Source organism: Pyrus communis, chromosome 4, assembly GCF_963583255.1.
Source record: "Pyrus communis chromosome 4, drPyrComm1.1, whole genome shotgun sequence".
In the NCBI taxonomy this organism is placed as follows: Eukaryota; Viridiplantae; Streptophyta; class Magnoliopsida; order Rosales; family Rosaceae; genus Pyrus; species Pyrus communis.
In genome coordinates this window covers 28,050,556-28,073,359 of record NC_084806.1, presented here as the reverse complement: position 1 = coordinate 28,073,359, position 22,804 = coordinate 28,050,556, and the positions used below count along the sequence as shown (strand labels likewise).

General features: G+C 36.6%; 2 protein-coding genes and 1 pseudogene across 2 annotated transcripts; all 3 read right to left on the bottom strand.

The window, feature by feature from the left end:
* Positions 1-429: 429 nt before the first annotated feature.
* LOC137731585 (kinesin-like protein KIN-8B) lies at positions 430-6,181 on the bottom strand. The gene is made up of 14 exons (XM_068470739.1): positions 5,803-6,181; positions 5,633-5,704; positions 5,415-5,531; positions 5,172-5,260; positions 4,729-4,873; positions 4,538-4,633; positions 4,225-4,316; positions 3,540-3,788; positions 3,302-3,452; positions 2,818-2,880; positions 2,499-2,735; positions 2,035-2,139; positions 1,803-1,916; positions 430-1,460 (listed from the first exon to the last, which is right to left on the bottom strand). Exons 1-14 carry the CDS (start codon positions 5,848-5,850, stop codon positions 945-947), a joined length of 2,094 nt encoding a protein of 697 aa, XP_068326840.1. The 5' UTR covers positions 5,851-6,181; the 3' UTR covers positions 430-944.
* A 6,441-nt stretch (positions 6,182-12,622) lies between these two features.
* LOC137732362 (pentatricopeptide repeat-containing protein At2g22070-like) lies at positions 12,623-16,225 on the bottom strand. Its single transcript, XM_068471673.1, has 2 exons — positions 12,996-16,225; positions 12,623-12,912 (listed from the first exon to the last, which is right to left on the bottom strand). The coding sequence occupies exon 1, from the start codon at positions 16,090-16,092 to the stop codon at positions 13,741-13,743; it is 2,352 nt and encodes a 783-aa protein (XP_068327774.1). The 5' UTR covers positions 16,093-16,225; the 3' UTR covers positions 12,623-12,912; positions 12,996-13,740.
* Positions 16,226-17,560: 1,335 nt separating this feature from the next.
* Positions 17,561-22,419, bottom strand: LOC137732937 (UDP-glycosyltransferase 74F2-like; annotated as a pseudogene).
* Positions 22,420-22,804: the final 385 nt, after the last annotated feature.

Genomic DNA, 22,804 nt, shown 5'->3' with positions numbered 1-22,804 from the left:
AAGGATATTCATCAATCCATATCAGTCCCACCATCCTTATACTATGATAACCTCTCCGTATTGGCTTTAAGTACAAATCCGGTTTTCCACTCCAAGATCAAACACCTTGACACGGATTATCACTTTGTGCGTGAAAAGGTTCAAAAAGAAGATCTTATGGTTCACTATATTCCAACAGATGATCAGGTAGCCGATGTCTTTACAAAGGGATTGCATAGTCCAAATTTTCAAAAACATTGCAGATCACTTGGCTTGGGAGTTGGTTATGCAGCAAACTTAGCTTCCGTAGCTCAGCTTAGTTTGTGGGGGGAGTAATAACCATATAGTCATGTTGATTCATGTAAACCAAGCCATATGGCAGTATGTCATTGGTTAGTCAATTGGATTGAGTTAGTTAGGATGAAGTTGTTAGAAAGGGCAATTGAGTCATTGTGTAATGAGATATTAGCTAGTATAAATAGCTGATGTAGCAGTCATTTGGGATTGGATTGTATTCTCTTTTACTATTCGAAATATACAAAGCTCTCTTCTCCTCTTTCTCTTTGTTCTTTTTGCCATTGTTCTATACTCTCAGGGTATCATAGCTTCATAGGTTAATAATTACAACAACACTACCGAAGATTACAAGGGAGGCCTGTGCATCAGGGTTATCTGGAACCAAAAGAAATTGGCCTTGTACAGAATGTGGTATAAATCTGAGCAGTTGAATGGGTTATAGGCGTACCTTGAATTGTACCACTATGGCCTACATATAAATCTACTTGGCTGCTACTTGTTACATCAGGAGGACCGCTGTACAGATGTAGCCTCAAAACTAGCACTCCACCACTACAATCATTGCAAATACCTTGTTCTGCTTGGTAAAATCAACACTGAAAGAAGACGCTGGTATACAGATCTTACCATCTTCTGAAGCTTGAGTTCTCTGTCACTGGATATGATTTTCACAAATCTTGAGGATGTTTATCGATAGTTCCAAACCACGGACTTGACCTTCCACCAACCCAGTGCTCGCTACTTGTCCTCATACTCATACAGGCTGAAGGAGACTGATTATGTGACAGTAAGTAATACGAACTGTGGTGTTCCTCTCTGCAAAAAGACTGAGTCAAGTCCAAATGCCCCCGGGGCAATGATCTCGGACCCAACTCTTGAGAGTGCTGAAAGGTGGAAGACGATCTAGAATACAAATGCCCCATGCCACGACAAGGACCTAAAGAAGCATATTTTCCCGAATCCAAATCTGGTGATTGCTCCCTACCAGAAAGCCCCAGAAGGGGTGTCGTTGTAGAGTCTTCTTCTATTGTTATTCCCTTCTTAGATGCAAGGTCCATGATCTGTCTCTCATCAAGTCCTAACCCCATAAGCAAGTCCCACATGTTTCGCAGTGTTTCCCGTTGGTTGTTAATCACTTGATCCCTCATTGCCATTTCAAACTGAAGCTCAGTATTTGCCATTCCCTATATTAATCGAAGTAAAATTGTTACGCCAAACAGAAAGTTTACCACAACTATGCAAAAATAAGAAATTGAGCTGTAGAATATATTAAATATGGTAATACGATGCAACTCATAGCAGTTAGCAGTATACTAATGCAACTCTAAGAATATCTTAAGAAAACTTGTGTCATAGGCATTAGATAAGCATTTTTCTTGAGAGAACATAAAATGTACGCCAATGATCTTGCTCAAGTTTTTTTTTGGTCAATAGTTTTAAATAAATGCATATTCAACTCAAAACAGTCATTTCCTAATTTATTTTGTCCAGTATATGTATATTCAGTCTGGGTTTAATCAACTCACCAAGAGCCTGTATTGACTAAGAATACGCAAGTACGTTTTATTTCCATTGTTACTAATGACCTCCTCAATCATATTTTGAAGATTGCATCGATGCTTCTCATTTGCTTCGATTTCCTACAAAAAGTAGAGTTGGCAACTCGGCAATAAAATCAAAAGCTGATAAAAGTTGTTTCTTTTTTTTTTTTTTTTTTTTTTTTTTTTTTGGTGGGTTTGATTACAGCTGAGATATTACCATATGGTAATTAACACCAGCTTCATCATTGTCCCGGATGTTATCCAGAATAACTTGTCGCCTCGTTCTCATGGCCTCTAAAATTTCACAATCGTTTCCAATAGCCTGTAACACAGTAAAGGTACTCCAGAATTAGTTTATATTATCAGAAAAAATTTCTCAAACATTTTCAATAATCATTTATCATATTCCGCTCCCCAATAAAGTAAATAAATGCAAGAAAGTTAACATTACTTCATCTCCAGATCTAGTTGAAGCTACAAAACCTCTTTACAAAACAAGAAAAGTGGGAACGAAAAGAAATTATAGTCTATAACAAAGTCGTTTCTCGGGAATGTCATGGCTTTTATTTGGAGCCAAAAATCTGAACTAATTTAATTGAGATGAATTGTGGGTACTACAAGACAATGTGCAGAATACAAACTGTTTTCAATAAAGCTGCATTGTATGCAGGACCTTCTAACCTGTTGTTTTGCTATAGCATCATCAAGATGTTGGAGTTCAATCCGGTTACGAAGGTTGGTTTCCTCAAGCTCAAATGATGCCTTCTGTAAGTTTATCCTTTCCTGAACATTTTCACTGGTTTCATGGCTCAAAATATTCAGCCACGAAAGTTCATTGTCTGCAGCCTTTTCAACAGGTTTGACACTTAGCTGTGATTCCTTTTCAGCTAGTTCTTTTCTCAATTGACAAACCTCAATCTGCAGTCCGAAATAGGTCATCTTCCAAGAAAATAAAAGTTGTAAATAAAATCTTATAGATGAAACCAATTAAACCACTTACCTGAAGACTGTCAATCATTTGTTGGTAGTCTGATACATGGGTATCAATAGTGCCAATGTTTTTCTGTGAAGTAAACATGATCGTTCTTAGAATTTCAGTGCATATATAGAAGTACAAGTCTATCCAGCGACACACGAGTACAAGAAAAGAAATTTTCTGCAAATCTGACAAATTCGTGCATAGAAGAAACCCATATGAAAGACAAAATTGGTAGTTCAACAAAGGCAATATGCAGCATAGATAAATCACTCATCAAAGAACCACATGCTAGTATGAAACATAAGTGGGAAGTTAAACCACAATCCCAATTTTAAAATTCTTAATTTCTTAATAGCGTACTACAATTGAGATCATGACGGATTAGTAGATTAATCAATCTCAGAATGAAAACTGAATATTAATTTCTTCAATGTCGAAATGGACTACTACATAATCATGTTTTGATGATCCAAATTGAATGCCTTCATGCATATTTGGCTCTCACCTGGATGTGTGTCTTTATCTCCTTTGCCCGATCAGCATATTTCAAGGTATTCACAGTGTGATGATATTGACTGTCCAAAGGGGATACAGTAGCAACCATGATAGTTTGAGAATTGCCACTCAAACCATCTTTGAGTATTCGTGTCAATTTGCTGCAAAACTAATAACATTAACTAAAGTAGCAGGAAGCTAACTACAGCAGCAGGAAGGACTTCAGGATAAAAATTATAATCATATACCTATTACGGTAAGGAACATAAGCAAGACCCTTCTTTTGCTGTTTCCCAAGTGCATTTATGCAGCTTGCTAAAGCAAGAAGTGAACGGTTAATATTTGCTCCATCCCTTAACTTTTGGCCTCCACTGTTTGTTTCCGAAGCTCGTTCGCTACCAGCAAGATCCACAAGTGCAAGTTTTCCTCGCATTACTTGATTACGATACTTGTTTCTCTGTTTCCTTTTTACTTTTAATTCCAGCACTGCATGTGATCTGGTAAACAGGATTTAGGCAAATGAAACGAATAATACGCAAGTATTGTAACTTCTGTGATCTGCATTCAATTGTAAAATATTCTCACCTTTTAAAAATAAACTCCATACAGAATTTTTCTATTAGATGTAGTACATTTTAATAGTTGAATTGTGATTTTCTGTTTGAAACGAATAATACGCAAGTATAACCAAGACACCTGACAACAGAAGAATTCACAGAACCTATTGAACAGGCACCTAAACCTAATAAAGCTATACAGTTGTTGGTATATAAGGTATGGTAGAATCTGTAAAAGAAGGTTTAGGCAAATGAAATTGGAAAAGAAGTGGTTTCTATGTACAGCCTATTGTCCTAAGCATGATTAAAAGTTTAAAACTCAAGTGGACAACAACGATAATGATATGTCCACAGCACACAAATGAATTCAACCTACCGAGAAGATGTTGCATTAGCCTCTGTGCCTTCAGTTTTCCGTCGGCTATTCCCCAAGTTTAAGAGTTCAAGAATCTTATCTGCTGATTGTACCTGAATAAGTAAGACATGTCACAAAGGATGAGTAAGAACCCTTCTCAAAGTACATAATTGGATCGTCCAATTCAAGAATCACCTTCATATTAGTGCTAAAAAGATACTCAAAAGAACTAACAAATTACTTTTAACAAAATGGAAAAATAAAAATACGGAAAGAGATTGACAATTATTCACAGATAGTCAAACCAGATGCAAATAGATGGCTGAATGTCAACCTTGATACACCTCAGCCCAGCAACAATTACTCCTTGCTCTGGGTCCTCTCTGAGTTCCAAATGGCCAGATGACTTTTCAAGCAAATCATAGATGACCTAAATATTGTGGAAATAAAATTTGAAACAATTTTTTCAAAAAGAACACAGGCACTGTTAATGAATTTAATTTCTTAATAAATTGCATGCCCCACCTCATTGTAGACTTCAAGATATGAACAGGTAACTTCAAATTCAGCAGAGTTCTTGTCCTTCTTTATTAGATCAAAAATTGTATGCAGACTAAGAACCATAAGTCCTGGATCATCTTGTGTCCCAACCATCGTATAAGTTTTACCACTGAAAAAGTAAAGTGACAAAGTTCAAGACATTCTGGAGAATACTAAGTAATGGACAATGCAAATTATGAATGGTGAGATCATACAGTGAAAATAAAGCATGACGACTTTACTTATACAGTTCTTTTTAATTTGCAATCTATACATTGACCTCAGAACTGAAATACATACTCCAAGGACTACGGTTTAGTGAGGGCGAACGACTGAGTTGCATAAATGAAAATTGCAAGCAAAACCTTGAGACCTTGAGAGGTGAAAAAATAAAAAATAAAAAAAACAAGAATATATCGGTTTAGTACCTCCCGGTAGAACCATATGCAAACACAGTTGCATTGAGGCCGTGAACAACCCCAGATATCACGGAAGATATACATTTTGTGTAGACATCCTGGATATATTCAAACATTGTCAAGACATATACTTTAAATACAAGCAACCAAAAAAATATAAGAAACTATACCGAATCAAGTGTTTCAAGCAGATACATACATCATAACAAATCATGAGGAATAAAAAAGCGTAAGATTCGGTATTCGATGTACCAAATTAGAAGAAACCGGATCGAACACATGATCAAAAGAATACTTTTTTTCCTTTGTCCGGTTCTGTATTCGTTCAAGGTAGTCCTTTGACAGATCAGGATCTAACACAAGCACCTCCTACAAGTAAAATTTCAAATTCCGAATAATATCATTCAGATTCCACAAATTCACATAAAATTCAAATCAAAGTATCCAAAAGTTCTAACGCCAGCCCAAACCTTATTGTCAACTACGCGAACAATGTCGCGACCGCGCTCTCGCAGCCTAAACGGCCTGCATTTCACAGCAACCTGCAGCAGTGCGAGCTCTCAATCAGTTACCTGAAGGCTGAAACAAGGCAATGCAATTTCTGTGATGCTATGAAATCTACCCAGCAGCAAATACTAACCGTGAGTGTTGTAGTTTTCTTCGTCCCCGGAGCTCTAATGGTAGGCATGTTTGATCAACATCGGTTCATCTTCCGCCACCACCACCACCAAAACCCTAAACCCTAACAGTTGGAGCAGGTCAACGCAGCTGAATTTCTGAGTGTTCGTTTTCCACAATTCAAAAAATCAAAAAAATTCATTAAGCCTTTGAAATCGCATTTGCCCCGGATTCCTTCAAAATTCCTCTACATTTCAAGAAACGACATTTTCTTCGGAAATCGAAGCACGAATCGAAGAGCGAGAAGACGTGGGATGAACGACTCAAAGGCTCGTTTCGGCAGTCGAGAGGGCAGGAGAGAGAAAATGACAAAATCTCTGTCAGATGAGACGGGAAATGATTCGTTGCTCTCCGCGTATCTTAGTAATGTAACGTATTGTATGTAATAAATGGGACCGGCTGGTTACTGGTCAGAGCAATTAACGCGGGTAAATGAGATGAGACTTGAGGGGAGACTGGTGTTAAACAGCCCTAATTATGGGTGGGCTGTTTGGTCTAAAACTTTTTAAGGTTTGGTTCAGTATGGTTTTGAAGTCAAAATCGAAATGAAATCAAACTGTTTGGTTTGATTCGGTACGGTTTCAAACGGTTTCAGTTTGATTTCTAAGAAAAAATTGTACATTTAAAAATATAAACCTATCTACGTATAAGACGGTCTCATTTTTTTACACAATACATTAATTAATGAACACATGTTAACAATCAGTACATTGTGTGAGGATATTTTGATAATCTATTTCCGTCTAAAATTAGGACAATATATGCAAGAAACAAACCTGCAGCAACAATATATGCAGCAAACAAATATGTAGGGGTGGTTCGGTATGAGATCCCAAATTGAAAATGGGATCCTGAATTCCGAACAGAAAATTTTCAGGATAGGAATTTGAAGACCAATCTTAAACCAAAATTTCGGTATTCCTAATTTTCAGGATTTTCAAAATATTTTCGGTATTTCGGGATGGTTTGGTATTCCAGCCCTACAAATAGGCAGCAAGCAAACCTACAGAAAATGATGAATGATGATATTCTACTAATTCTAGTGTGGTTGAGTAGATATTAAATGCATGGAACGGTAATAAACAACCAATTAAACATGACATCTAATATGAACATCTAATTAAATGTTTATTAGTATTTGCGGTGCGGTTTGGTTTCGGTGCAGTTTTCAAAAGCCAAAATTGAAACCAAATCATTTCCCTACATTACGGTTCGGTTTCAAAACCAAAATCGTTTCAAAACCGCAAAACCAAATCATTCAGTGCGATCCAATTTGGTTTGTGTTTCGATTTCAGTTTTCAGTTCTAAGTGCCCACCCCTAGCCCCAATCTTAGTCCGATCAATCAAACAATTCCTTATAATTACATCAAGTGGCTCAGTGAGAAGAGCGCGGACTGCGGCTCCCCAATAAACTAAAAATATATGAGGTCTCAAGTTCAATGCTCTGAACTGGTGAGTTTGCTTGACTGTGGTCATGGGTAGAGTAAATTGCCCATAGCATCTCTGGACCCAAAAGAGTTGGATAACTGTGACTTCCCACCCGTTGTCCTCTTTTTTCTCAAAAAAAAAAAAATTAATAATCAAACAACTCCTTATGATATTTCCTCTAAACATGTGATAACAAGTAATATATCACACATGTTTTGGGCACAATGAAAAATTTATTGTGTTATTATGATTGGGAAATGAGGGTTTTAAAGCCTTGTTTGGAGTGGACCAAACTAAAAAGAAGGAAAGCCATGTGAAGGAGATGGAAATCTTGGCTTGAGTTGCATGCACGTGTGTTTGGAAAAATTAATGAATCGATGCCTCGAATGGAACTTTTAAAAAAATCAAATTTGATTTTATATGTTTTTCTTTAAAGTTTCATGTTATTGAAAGCTTCTTGTGGGAGCTGTTTTTTTTTTTTTTTTTTTTTTCAACATGGTAATTTTGATACTCCTTGTTTAATTATTTAAATTTAAATTATATATATATATATATATATTTTTATGTCAACCTTAAGACCATCTTCAACACTTGGGCTAAAACTTAAAATTCTTAACCTAGAAATAACTTTTCTGCTTCAACCCTTCTAGACTAAATTTTTTAACCCGATATTATTAAAAAATAAATTTAGGCTAATTTTTTCTTTTAAAGTAATTTAAAAAAAAAAAATTATGTACACTATCATAATTTAATTTTATGAACATTTTAACCTAAAAATATTTAAATTCCAATAAATATTGGAAAATCACTAAATTTGGATGAATTTTGAGTTAAATAATTTTTTTAATTATTGTACTCGTTGGATTTAAATTTGGGCTGTTAGATCTTTTTTTACCGTTAAATTTAATTATATTCAATCTTAGCCGTTGGATTCAATAAATCCTAAAAGACATGCCCTTGTGTGTGGTGTCCCGCTGGTAGTGCCCACACCATTTTCTGGGCTAAATCCTGGGGGAAATTTGGCTTTTGTTTGGCATTAGCTTTTAGCCCACACATTTAGCATGAGTTGGGCTGGGTTTGGAGGGAGAATAAAACCTAAAAAATAGCATTTAGCCCAGAGTTGGGTTTGGTCTAAAGAATTGGTCTAGTGAAAAGCAAGAAAAGATTTGAAATCTCTAACTCGAGTTCGAACTCTCACGAATGTATTTCTTGGGATCCCCGGTATACTACCCCCTCGTGATATTAGAGTTGCATGAGAAGGATTATTAGTTTGCTATCATAGAGAGCAAATGTTAGCAAATATAGATTATAACAGTTGGTCAAGAAAGTGCACTCATATACTATCATCTATTAAAAATGGATGCCACTGATTCAGTAAATGTGCAAGGTGTGGTCATTGTTAAGAGGATTCTAAAATTAAAAAAAAAAAAAAAAAAAAATAGAATGTCATTTTCTTTAGAGGCTTTTAGATATGAGTTCAAAACCAAATGATTGAAATCACTTAAAGTGTTTTTAGAACCATTATTTAACAAAAATGCAAGTTAATTTTGAAAAAACACTTGAAGTGCTTCCTGCAAGATACACATAATTGATGCTTCTTCTTGAATGCATTTCAAGTGCTTTTAAAATCTAAAAAACTTTCACCTAAAACGTTTTTGGCCATTTTAAAAACTGGTTGGTAGAAGCATATGAATAAAAATAACTCCAAATATGTAAAGATCAAAATCACCCCCAAAAAAACAATAGCAAGTATGAATAGATCGGAAAAAATGACAATGATGGAAATGACAACTACGATTGTAAATGGACAAAAATGAAATAGTAATCGATAATGAGGGACCACTAGATAATCTCCATCCTACTTTCGGTGAAAGGTGAAAAGTGAAAAGAATGTTAAGATAACATTATTAGTTGAAGAAATAATACACAAGAAGGCTTTTATTTTATTTTACTTTTATGGTTAAAAAAGAAGCTTTTATTTCACTAACAGAAAAGTTATCCGCACAAACAAAGGTGATGCTATTTATTGCGTGGCTTAGCGGAACGCTTTTTTTATTAGTATAAAATGTCGATGTACGCAAAAAAAAAAGAAAAGTGGTGCCATCCACGAATGATTTTTATTTTCTACACACTCTTTTCAATCCTTGATTGTTAGATCAAATAAATTAAAAGGAATCAAATAACAAAAATTAACAAAGTGTATAAGAAAAAAAAAAAAAAAAAAAAGATATGTGAATAGCATCACTCAAGATATCCTCTATAATCATGAGCCTAACTAATTCTATGAAATATGACGAGTGTCATCATCTAAGGAGTTTATTATAGGGGATGTTTTTTTCTTCTTCTACACACTAATGAAAGAATGTTGAAGACGTTTCTCATTGGGTGTGTGCATAATGTCCTAATGTGTCCAAGACAAGCCCAGCTGTACATATTAAGAAAATTCATATTCCGTTTTTTTTTTTTTTAACAAAAAAAATGATAGAGTGACATTTCATTAATTATCATAAAATAAGAGTGTTATTGAGTACATAGGTTTAATGACCAACCAATTGATGTAGAGTGAGTTTGCACAATTAGATAAATAAAAGTAAGCCCTTAGAAGGTTACCACAAGCACAAACGGACAATTTCCAAGCACACAATTGTCACTAGTACTGATCTGTTACAATAAACGATATATAAAACAAGAGTTAAACTGGCAACCACATTGGTCATTGTTCATAGCAAGACCACATAAAATCATCACACTAGAGCAAGACCACATCAAGTTATTGTTGACAAACAAAACTACATAACTCATTGCTTAAGGGCGAAGACCAATCTAGCCATCATAACATGACCACGACACTTGCAAGTAAAACACAACTACACCACTCCGAGAAGGGAACCATTGGTCAACTCATCACAGTGGGGGACAAGGACATTCTTGCCAAGGATAAATTTTTAATTGTGACGTGAATACAAATGGTACATTACGTGTTTTAATAAGAGTGGTGGGAAATTTTATTTTTTAAGTTATTAAGAGCCTGTTTGGTTTTCTACTTGAATTTAACTTTTTAAACTCAAAAACAATTTTCAAGTTTTAGCCCTTAAAAACTTATTTGGTAAGACTATTTTCAAAAACTGAATTCAAGATTAACTAAAAAATATAGTTTATTCTCTAAAAACACAAAAGATGAGTTTTTAAAGTTTTTAAATTTAATATCACTCATTTCTTTTCTTTCCCTCCTCCCATCTCACTCCAAATCTATCTCTATCTCTTTCTTATTTCTCTCTCCCCCTTCTTTTTTTTCTTTTTTTTTTACCTTTTTTCATCTCTCATTCAATCTTTCGGTTCTTTCTCACTCCTCTTCCTCTCTATCTCTTCCAATTCTCTCACTTCTTTCTCTTTCATCCAATCATCTCTTATTTTGTTTCCTCCTCTCTCTCCTTTTTCTCTCTCGACCCCCTCTTTTTGGATTTATTTCTCCAATTTAAGTTGTAAGATTTAAAAATTTTAAATCGCATACCAAACAAGTTTTTGAATCTTAAAGAAAATTGTTTTCAAGAAAAATTCTTAAGAAATGTTTTGAGAAATTATAAAAAAATTTAAATAGGATATCAAACAAGCCCTAACTTTTTAGCATACATATCTCACCATTTGTATAGTGACACGTGGTATACCATCCCGTATACCGATCACACTGAAAAATCTCTCCTTGCTAAGGCCACCTACATATTCACCAGTCCAGTGGGATTCAGGCATCCAAAAATTAAACACCACGAGAGCAAGTCGCATAAGGCAGCGGAACCGCCAGGTACTGGACGCCTAAACAAAGCAAAGCCGCCGAGTCAAAGAAAGTGTCACCACCATGGAAAAAAAGCTGATGACGGTGGATCCAACCCGCCTACAACCACAAATCCAACCCCACACCACGAAATCAATAGCCAAATCAAAGAACAACCTTGAGAGGGTATGGCTGGATATGGGTATAAAACTGAATTCCATGAACAAACTGCTCACAAATGATGGGAGAGAAATGCAGAGAGGGGAGAGGAGGTACGTGAAGGTCTAAAAAAGGGGTAGGCTTGTGGTCAGAGGGCTGAGCCATGGATGGTAAGGGAGGGGAGGGGAGGGGAGAGAAGGTTGAGATGGGGGAGAAGGGGGAGATAGGAAGGGAAAAAGGGCTAGGACGAGAAGGAAGAAGCTGCCACCGCCCCCAGCCATAGCCAGAGGCCGGCTATGGAGGTAACATGCTAGGGTTTTTTGAAAGGAGAGAGATGGCTCTTGCCGAGAGGATAGGTGCGTGAGAGAGAGAAAGGAACAAGTAGGAGGTCGCCTTTTATTTTCTTTAGGAACTAAATTTTAAAATCAATGAGAAAAATTAATTTTTCTTCCATGATACATATCATTGAGAAGTTGAAAATTTAATGGTTAAAATTTGCACATAAAAATCTAAGAGTAATACTTGCATTTTTCCTTTGGGAATGAACTCATTGCCCACGTGCAAATAACATATCTTCATTGAAAAAACTTTCTAATCGAAACTATTCAATTTCTTAAGATTCATTTGTAGATCATCCCTACAAAAAATAATTTGGATCGGAGTTTGTTTACATTCAAATGTATCAAATAAATCAACAGTGTAGGTGCCAAGTTACACATTCATGTTGAACCATCTATGTATTTGATACATTTACATGACTAAACGAACTCCGGTTTGAATGAGTTTTTGTTGGAATAATCTTCAAATTAAGATTAAGAAATTAAATGGTTCTGATTATGAAACTTTTACGGTGATGATACATTCTTAAAGTGGGAGAATGAGCTGATTTCCGAGAACACAAGTATTATCCAGAAGTTTTACAATGGGATTTTAATAAAATTCGTACGACTGAGTGCTGGGTTCTATTATAGCCAGACTCAGAATCAAATATCAAAACAATTTTGGATTTAAGGTTCAGGGTTTTCCAATACAAGAACTCTGGATAATTTTCTTTAGTGAGGTCTCATTACAGTTATCTTTATTCTTTAGTACCTATGAAAGGTAACTAAAGAGATGTCGCATCGCATGCATATGGAGAAGGATTCGAACTCTGGCCATGAAAAACAATCAACATCGCTGCTTCACCCACCCGTTTTATTCACCTTGCTAAATGGATGTTAAAATTGCAGCTCTAATGCAAGTGGTGAATGGCCCTTGTCCTTTCTCATCAGCCAGTCTTAATCCCAATGTTCTCCACATCCATAACGTACTTGGCGTTTGTGCATTGATCAGTCCATTGCGGCAACGCCACCATCGGAACCCCCAAACTAAAAGCTTACCATGTCGAGTTCCAACCACAATGCTCCAATGCAACATAAGTGGAAAGATAACCACAATGTCAATTTTAAAACTTCTTAATAGCTAACTGCAAAGGAGATCATAACAGATTAACAAATTGAGCAGCGATCGTAGAATGAGTAACAGTTTGATGAACCAATTGAATAGGTCGAGATGCATATTTGGCGCTTACCTGGATGTGCGTCTTTATTTCCTTTGCCCGATCAGCATGCTTCAAAGTATTCACAGTGTGATGATGCTAACTGTCCACAGGGGATAGCAACCATGATCGTTTGAGAATTGCAACTCAAACCATCTTCGAGTATTCATGTCAATTTGCTGCAAAACTAATCACATTAAGTACGGTAGCAGGAAGGCACAGCACCAGGGAGGACTTCAGGATAACAATTACAATCACATACCTAATATGATGAGGAACATAAGCAAGACCATTCTTTTGCTGTTCGCCCAGAGCATTTATGCAGTTCGCTAAGGCAAGAAGTGCATGGTTAATATTTGCTCCATCCCATAATTTTTGGCCTCCGCTGTTTGTTTCCAATGCTTGTTCACTGCTAGCAAGATCCAGAAGTGCAAGTTTGCCTTGCATTAGCATTTCTTGATTCCGGTACTTGTTCCTTTCTTTTCTTTTTACTTTTATTTCCAGCACTGCATGTGGTCTGGTTAATGGGAAAACAAATCAATGGCAAGTATAACCAAACACCTGACCACTGAAAGATATTCATGGAAGCTGTTGAACATGCACCTAAATCTAGAAAAGCTATACGGCCTTTGGTATTTAAGGTAGAATAGAATCTCTAATAGAAGGTTTATAGAAATGAACTCTTAAGGATTGTGGTTTCTACGTACAGCCTACTTTCCATCTGCAGCACACAAATGAATTCAACTTACCGAGAAGATGTTCCATTAGCCTATGTCCTTTCAGTTTTCCAACAGCTATTCCCAAGTTTAAGAGTTCAAGAATCTTATCAGCAGATTATACCTGAATGAACAGTGTTTCAAAGGTTAAACTCAATCCAAGTGGCACTAATAGCAGTATGGAGCTACCAATCTCTTTGCCAAATAGTTAACCATCTTTCTATGAGAAATACTAGAATCATTTTCTGTCCACTTGAGCATCAAACTATCTTTAAGTCCTCACTGTCGTGTCTACCAATAGTCCCGACAAGAACACTGCCCGTTCTTAAAATGGTGAAAACGAGTAGCGTCTCTCAAAATGATTTCTCTGCCCACGAGCTTGGAAATAAATTTGATGGCAGAATGACAATCATTACAAACTCTAAGGTTCTTCATGATCCTCAACGTCGTGTTCTCTGGAGTATTTATTAGCCCAAATGCAATGGCAAGTTTCTCACTGTGATGTTTAAGCATCTTCTCCTTCACTTCTTCACCAACATCATGCAATACTGAGTCAGTGTCGGGAACAAAACCCATATTTTTAATCTCTTTCCATATCTTTTCCATCATCTTGTAGATTGCCTCTTTCTGCGTGTGAACTCCATCATCAACCCCAAACACATGAACTTTGTTTTGAATCTGAATCCAACTAAATCCTTGTTCTTTCTTCACTCCCTTATTCTTCATGGACCTTCTAACTTGTGCAGCTTCTTCCCATCTTCCACAAGCTGAATACAGATTAGCAAGGGCTGAGTAGGCCCCACTGTTGTCTGGATCAATAAGCAGCAATTTTTCAGCTGCAACCTTTGCTAGATCTACATTTTTATGAACCTTACAACAAGATAAAAGTGAACCCCAAGCTATAACATCTGGTTCAACTGGCAAACTTTGTATAAAATTGAATGCTTCTTGAAGCAATCCAGCGCGCCCAAGCAGATCAATCATGCATGCATAATGGCTATGGGTGGGTTCGATTTTATGGACGTTCGTCATTAAATTATAGTAGCTCCTACCCTGTTCTACCAATCGCACATGTATACAGGCAGAGAGCACGCCGACATAAGTTATATGGTCAGGCTTAATACCATGTGACAGCATCTTCTCAAACAGTTCAATGGCATCTTCCCCGTGACCATGTTGAGCCAGGGCTATGATCATGGAAGTCCAAGAAACCGTATCTCTATTCAAGTAAATCAAATTGAATACTTTCTTTGCACCACCGATGCTTCCAGCTTTGGAATACATTGAAATTAGAGCATTGCTTACAGAAACTGAATGCACTTCCCCCGACCTCATGGCACTTGCATGAATTTGTTTTCCATAGTCTAAAGAAGCCAAGCTCGAACTGACACTTAACATAGCTGCTAAGGTGTAGCTGTTTGGCTTGGGGCCTTGTTTTATCATTGACATGAAGAGCTCCAAAGCATCATTATTCAACCCGTTCTGTACATAACCAACAATCATTGCTGTCCATGCAACCACATCACGGTCTCTCAACGAGTCAAATATCTGCCTGGCTGGCATTATATCCCCAAGCTTTATGTACCCATGCAATAGGGCGGTAAAAGCTATAACATTGAGATCGGAAGTCGCGCATTGCTCTAAAATCTTTTGAGCGATTGCCAACCCACCAGATTTAGCATACATTGTGATCAAAGCATTTTTCACCGCATCATATGTGCCCAGCTCAGCTCTTACAATATGGGCATGGATTTGCTTCCCAAGTTCCAACTTCTCAAGGTTAGCACAAGCTGACAGAATGCTTGCTAAGGTGAACTTGTCGGGCTGTAGAACAGAATCCTGAAGCATACATGAGAAGGTAGTCAGTGCTTCCATGTCAAGGCCATGCTGATTGTATCCTGCAATCAACGAATTCCAAGAAACAATGTCGCGCTCCTTCATTTGCTTAAACTGAGCAAGAGCAAGGTCAGCACAACCGCATTGCATATGCAAAGAAATCATAGCATTCCAGCTCGATGTGTTTTTCAACCTCATCCTATCGAAAACAATCTTCGCGGTCCTGGGATCACCAGATTTTGCATACATGTTTAAAAGACAGTTGGCAACAGAAACATAACCGCCAACCGCAAGTTTAACAACAAACGAATGAACCTTTCTACCAATCTCCAAAGCCTTAACAGCACCACATGCGGAAAGAATGTTAGTAAGGGTGAACTGGGTCACCGGAACTCCGTCCGCAATCATCTGCACAAACATCTGAATGGCACTCCCATAACGACCCATCTGATTGTAACCCACGATCATTGCGGTCCAGGAAACGGAGTCCCGTTGCGGCATTGCATTGAAAACGCTCAGTGCTTCGTCAAACCTTCCCTGCTTTGCATAAGCGGAGAGAATAGTGTTCCATGAGAGCGTATTCCTTAGGGGCATTTCGTCGAACACGCGGTGGGCATCGGAAGCAGAGCCGGTTTTGAGGTACACGGTCATGAGGTTGTTCATCAAAAACACACTGCAGAGGTGAAGGCCGGATTTGATGACCTGGGCATGGATTGATTTTCCGGCAAATAAGTCTCGCTTTCTGAGGCTTGCTTGCAGCTGATATGCGTAGAAGTCCGAACGGCAGGCCGGATTTGAGGCCTCCATTGGAATTACTGAGAATTAGACAGTAACTAATGAATGTACAAATCCAGTGGCGAATTTGCTTGCTTTCAAAGTGATGGTATGTATTTCATGTCGTCCACCTTTTTACTTTATGTTTTTCATTAGCTTTTCACAATTCGCTCGCCCAATTCATTTTCCTGCCCTTCCATCGAGTGACACCTTTTGAGGTATTATTTGACGGACAACTTCTGGTGGTGTCAATTTCGAACTTTTTATTATTACCAAGTTTGGGGACATTGATTAAAATTACCAGCATCAAGACATATTTAAGGGGATTATATTTAATTGGGAATTTGAGAGATTTTAATGGATTTATAAATTCATGGATTTATATAGAGTCTAATTGATTTTTAGAGATTCTATGTAAAATTTTGATTTAATTCACTCAAAATCTCTTGGGGAGATGTGAGATTTGTGGATGCTTAAAATATACTACAAAATCTCTCCAATTCCCTCTAATTCCTTAACCTCTTCAAATTCTTTAAAATCAAATTCTAATTGAATATACCTGGAATGTTATAAACTTCTTTAAAATCCTAATTGAATACACCTGGATTTCTAAGGATTTTAATAAACTATCTTAAAATCCTGATTGAATATATATTGAATTTTAGAGAATCACTTAAATTCCTGATTGAATACCCCTAAATTCATTAAAAGAATTAAAATCCCTCAAAATCCCAATTGAATAAACTCTTGAGCTTGAAGGATTTATGCATGGTATGTAAGCCAACGGTCACGGTATGAATTTATGTAGGAGTTTACAGATCATGCACTAACGAGAATTATTAGGAAACTCGAACTTTGTGGGTTAACACACAAGGCAATGACCTTACTAGCTAAGTCAACCCTCATTGGCATGTCTATTACTAATTTTGTTTCCAAGAATTTGAATAGTTTATAACTTGGAAGTGACTAGGTCGCAAATAATTTATTTCTCCATCTTTTAGTGTATGTGTATCATTGTATAAAGAATATATATATATATATATATATATATATATATATATATTATTCTTGCAAAAAATAGACAAATACATTTCTTTTTAAAAAAAAAAAAAAAAAAAACTACAATATCTACCATTTGACTCAAAAATATTAGGGATAGAAATTTGAACTCCGGCCATAAAAAATACTCTACACCGCTACATCACCCATTTAATTAACGTTGCTAACTTAGATATATAAAAAGAAAAACTAATGAAAATGGTTTTAAAACTTTGAGTTCTAGCGATAAAGACAAAAAAAAAAAAAAAAAAAAAAGGTAAAGTGAATAGTACTAGGATTGACTTTTTAGTGTAAAAATGTGGTTTTTCGTTAAAGTGAACAGTACCGAGAGTTTTTCCATTAAAGTTTCTTATATAAAATGCAGCTTTAATTGCTGAATAAAAACTTGCGACAAGTGCATAACATGAACGAAATTAAGCTTTATTAGAAAACCTGGTGTTACTTACATCTCACCTAAAACCCTAATTGCCTTTTGTTGAACCACATTTTTAGTAAACTCATCAATGTTTTTGCTAGAACTTCCAACTTCATCCACTGCCTTTCTAGCCAATTCTTTCCACTCGAGCGCTTTCCTCTTTATTTCTTCCACTCTCTTTCCCTCGATTCTTTTGATTATACAATGCTCTACCACATCCTGCCTCACCACCCCTTTCTCATCAGCCATGGCCTTAAACCCACTTCCCACACATCCATAATGTACTTGGCATTTGTGCTTTGATCAGTCCATTGCGGTAGTGCCACCATCAAAACCCCTAAACTCAAAGCCTCCAACGTTGAGTTCCAACTGCAATGCGTAACGAAGCATCCAACATATTCGTGAGCCAAAATCTCCGGTTGTGGTTACCATGAAACCACCAAACCCTTCTCAGACGTCTCCTCTACAAATCCTTTTGGGAGCTTGGCTGCTTCTGATTCCCTAACAACCCACAAGAATTTGCAGTTGCTACTCCTTAAACCCCAAGCCAATTCCTTCATTTGCTCAGCTTCGAGTTGTGCTGCACTGCCGAATGCCACGTATGTTGGGCTTGAAGAGGTTGACACCATATTCTCTGTCGTTTTCAAGTCGCTTGTCCAAGTAATAAGATGGTATGGTTGGTCCAATGGTTATCAATGGTAAAAACTTGGCCATCCAATCCACCAGCTAACAAAAAGCAAAATAATTATTCAAAAAATTAATGAACGATCACAATTTTTTTGTCTTATATCTGCCCCAATGAATTGCATACCAATATGCACTCATGTATCAATTATTCATTGAGGAAATAAACCGATGTAAGTTTTACTTGTCATGTAATGTGATCTACTAATATGATAAAAGAATTATGTAATTTCTTTTCTTCCATTACAATAGAGAGTTTCAAATTCTGAACCTAACCTACTTCTATCTATCACCCTACCCACTTTCACAACTAGACTAACCCTGCTTAAAGATCGAATTATTTACTTTCTAACACTACATACTAAAATCATATCATCAGTTTTGAAACTTAAAGGGAAATTTTATTTGAACCTTACTATTCTCTTTTCACACCCAACTTTAATATTTTTGCACCTAAACTCTCAATTTTACCCTTACAAAAACTCAAAAAAAAGAAAAAAAAAAACCCAAACAACACTGTTTGGGCGACACTCCGCTAGATGTCGTCAAATATGCTATCATCGCCATCGTTTCTCTTCCTTATTCACTTCTTCCTCTTCCTTCTCTCTTGTTTCTCAAATTTGTATCCTATAGATTGATAGGATCAGATCTTGCCCTAATGTTTTTGGCCACGACAATGGGGGCTGGAACTGCCACTTTAGACCAAACCTTGACGGTGATGGAGCGTGCCAATAACGAGGTGGAACTAAGCGTCGTCGTTGGCGAACGCCATGAACGACTTGCCGTCGATGAAGTTAAAGACATAATAGGATGTGTAAGTGTGGGGATCAGGTCCGACGTAACTTTTGTTAGGGGAAGGGCGGCAAAGATAAAATTGAGAGGGAGGCACTTGGTGGTGGTTGAGGTGGTGGCACTATGTCTGGTGAGGGATGGGTTTGAGCTGTTAGGTTGAAAATAGGTGTAGAAAGATAGATTATTTTGCATAAGGATAAAATGGGAATTATGAAGAATAATTTTTGTTACTGGGTGTAGAAAAACAATTTTTGGGTCTAAATAAAACTACTCAAACTTAAATCAAAGCTTAAATTGGCACTAAAACAATATCATTACTTAAGGAATGAAACTAATTAATGATTAAAACATCTTCCAAATGTACTTACATGTTCTTCCAACTCATAAAATGAGTTGCATAAAACTCAATCAGCTTTGTCAAACATTGGAGAACTGACCCACAACTATGTCATAGACAGCAGGGTAAGACCCAAAATCATATAACATGGACGGCATATCCCAAGGTTCAAGTGGTGGCAATCTTGGAACCAAAATCTTAGACTGATCATATTTAGTAAGAGGAAGCTTGAGCAATCCTTTGTGGGCATGGTAGTAAATATTGTCAATAGCACAAGACTGAGTAAAGAAAACAGCTCCAACTATTCCAAACTTTTTGGCAACATCTAAAGGCCAAGGAATGAAAACATCATAAACAATACAGTCAACTGGGCAGCTTGAGCTTGAAAGCTTCTCAAGGAGTTTGGCCAAAGTTCACGATCCAACTTGCTTAAAGCTCTCCAAGTAGGCCCCTACACTTTCAGCCTCTTTGACGCCACCTCGGTCGTAACCATTTGAAATGGTCTCTACGGCAAAGTAGCTACCAGATAATCCTGATGATTTGTGCAATATTGTCTTGTAGGTGAAAAGGGTTGTGACTAGTGTGATTTTGACTCCTTTGTGATGTAAAAGCCTGGAGAATTGGAGCATGGGATTAATGTGGCCTTGTTGGGTAGGATAGAGGAAGACCAAACAGTGAGCCTTGTGATCTCTATGTCTTTCCCCCAATAGTGATAGCCGTTTGGAAGATGGTTTTGGCCTGTTTAGATATGGATCTTGAGTTTGGTTGTAGTACAGTGTTAGATTAATTTGTATTTGCTTATTATCTTAAACCTAAAGGTTGGCATTGACTCATGCATTGTATTAATTACGGTGATGATCACTTTGTTTTATTATCATTCCCTTGTTTTGTTTGTATGTCGTGTATTACAAATTCAATTTTATGATGTAAACTGTTGAATAACCATTTCATTTTTTGTTTTTTGTGTTCTAGTTAAAGTTAAATGGGACATGTATGAGAGGAATGCCTGTGAAATGACAGAGAAAGGTAGGGGAAACAAAAAATTGATATCGAGAGTTTTAAACCATTTTTTCAAATAGTTTTTCTTTTCAAGTTTTTGTTTCATGGATTTGCTTTCACTTCTAACCTCTTCATCCTCCTCCTCTTTTTCCCATCTTTCTCTTTCATATATTCTCCCTATCTCTAAGAAAATAAATGAGAACTAAAATTAGACTTACAGAAACCTTGATGGAAAGGTTTTACTATTTCACGTATGTGTGTGTGTGTGTATTTTCATAAAAGTAATGCAAACTGAAAATAGTTAGGTATGATTGAAAATAATGCACTTTTTGTGTGTGTTTACACTGGTTTCTCTAGAACACAGGTCGAAATCAAAGAAGTTTATCTGAAACTAAGAAAGTAAAACTTTGAAGTTCAAAACTTGGATGACTAAGGCTACGGAGACCAATATTTATAGACTGGAGCTTAAGATTCGAATAATTGAAGGAATAGGGGCTTGTTTGAATTAGCTTTTATTGTGGAAGAACGCGTAAATAGTGGCTACTTTAAATGATTAACTTTTACTGTTGATCTTATATGTGTAACGATACTTCACACGACAACACTGTAGATGAATAGCAACTTGTCTGATTTGCCGTTTAACTTTCGTTCTGAATGAATAATAGTTGTGGAGCCAAAAATACAAATTCATCAAGACTGAAGACAATAGATTTTGGCTACCACATTAGTCACCAATATTTATCTTTAATGAACTGAATTTTTACTCTTCATTAAGGTCATAAGGGTCCTTGGGCATCTGGTAATCTGCCCAATGTAACTTCTGGGGAGGTGAACTGGCCTTTTGACTAGAGGATCATGCATAAGAGGAAATTTCTTCATCTTCATCATATTCACCCATTCGGGATACTTGGAGCTTTAACTGTCTGGCTATTTCTTTAAGTTCTGACTTGAATTTCTTATCGATTGAGATGGAAGAAGTAGAGGTTTCTAAAGTAGCAAGCCTTTGATGGAGAGGCTTGACCACAAGGAATTCTGTATTGATTTGCTCAGTGATTTGGTCATGCTTGAAATGGTCTCACCATTTGAGTGTAATTTGGCGAAGGTCCATTGAATCCCACTTGGCATTATAATACCATTTCAAGAGAGAAGTGTTATTGGCACTCCAAAAATCTCATTCTACACTCCTCACAACTGTATTTTTCTTTCTAAATATAGAAAGTTTGGAGTGTAGAATGAGAAATTTGGAGTGCCAATAACAATTCCCGTTCATAATCAATGGAATATATATATATATATATATATATATATATATGTGGGGACAGATACATAAGAGAATAAATATATGTATTATTCTTCTCATTCAGAGGTGTGTGTATATATATATATAATCATATACAATCCTACTATAAACAGGAAAGAATAATTACAAGATAATTACAAGACAATATCTCCTAAACTAGGAAACCCAAGATGAAAGGAATCCCGGAATAATAGAAAATCTACACAAAGTCAACACTCCCTCTCAAGTTGGTGCATATATATCACACATGCCCAACTTGTCCAAAAACTTTGAGAATTTCTCACTAGAGCCGGCCTTAGTGAGTATGTCTGCCACTTGGTCCTCGGTCCCAATTGGAGGAACTTCAATTACTTTCCTTTCCAGCTTTTCTTGAATGAAGAATCTGTCAACTCACACATGCTTAGTCTTATCATGTTGTATCGAATTATGAACAATATCTCGTGCAGCTTTGTTGTCACAGAATAACTTCATTGGATGATTATGTCTAACTCATAAATCTTGTAACAGGAACTTAAGCAATAAAAGTTCACAAATGCCAAGAGCCATACTTCTATACTCAACATCTGCACTAGACCGTGCTACTACATTTTGTTTCTTACTTCTCCACGTCACTAGATTACCGGCCACAAAGGTAAAATATCCAGATGTTGAACGTCGGTCATCTATCGAACCTGCCCAATCAACATCAGTATATCCTTCAATTCTGAAATGCGCGTTCTTTCTAAACAAAAGTCCATTTCCTGGACTTCCTTTCAAGTTGCACAATATCCTCATAACCGCTTGCATATGTTGTTTCCTTGGATCATGCATATATTGACTGACCACGCTCAAAGCATGGGCAAGATCCGATCTTGTATGGGCCAAGTACTTTAATCTTCCCACCAACCTTTGATATTGGTACTTGATTCATATCTACCTGCCAACTTTATGATTTTTTGGATTATTTTTTGCTCCACAAATGCCCTTATACCTACTGGGTTGCGCGCATGAAAGGGCATGAGGTGTAGGAATCCAAAGCTATAATGAAGTTTGTGTCTTAATTTGATGTAGATTCCCTCTTTAATTTGGAATTTAAATTCTTCTAGGAAAAGGAATGTAATTGCCACCAAAACTTATTTAAGTCTGTGTCAAGCAAGAGGTTAAACAAATTTGGAGTGCT

What these genes read in the sequence shown, in the direction of transcription:
- LOC137731585 (XM_068470739.1), bottom strand. Translation starts at nt 5,850, where the DNA reads ATGCCTACCATTAGAGCTCCGGGGACGAAGAAAACTACAACACTCACG. An exon ending in TATGTTCCTTACCGTAATAG is followed by an intron (nt 3,453 to 3,539) that starts GTATATGATTAT and finishes TTAGTTTTGCAG; the next exon opens with CAAATTGACACGAATACTCA. An exon ending in AAATGATTGACAGTCTTCAG is followed by an intron (nt 2,736 to 2,817) that starts GTAAGTGGTTTA and finishes TTCGGACTGCAG; the next exon opens with ATTGAGGTTTGTCAATTGAG.
- LOC137732362 (XM_068471673.1), bottom strand. Translation starts at nt 16,092, where the DNA reads ATGGAGGCCTCAAATCCGGCCTGCCGTTCGGACTTCTACGCATATCAG.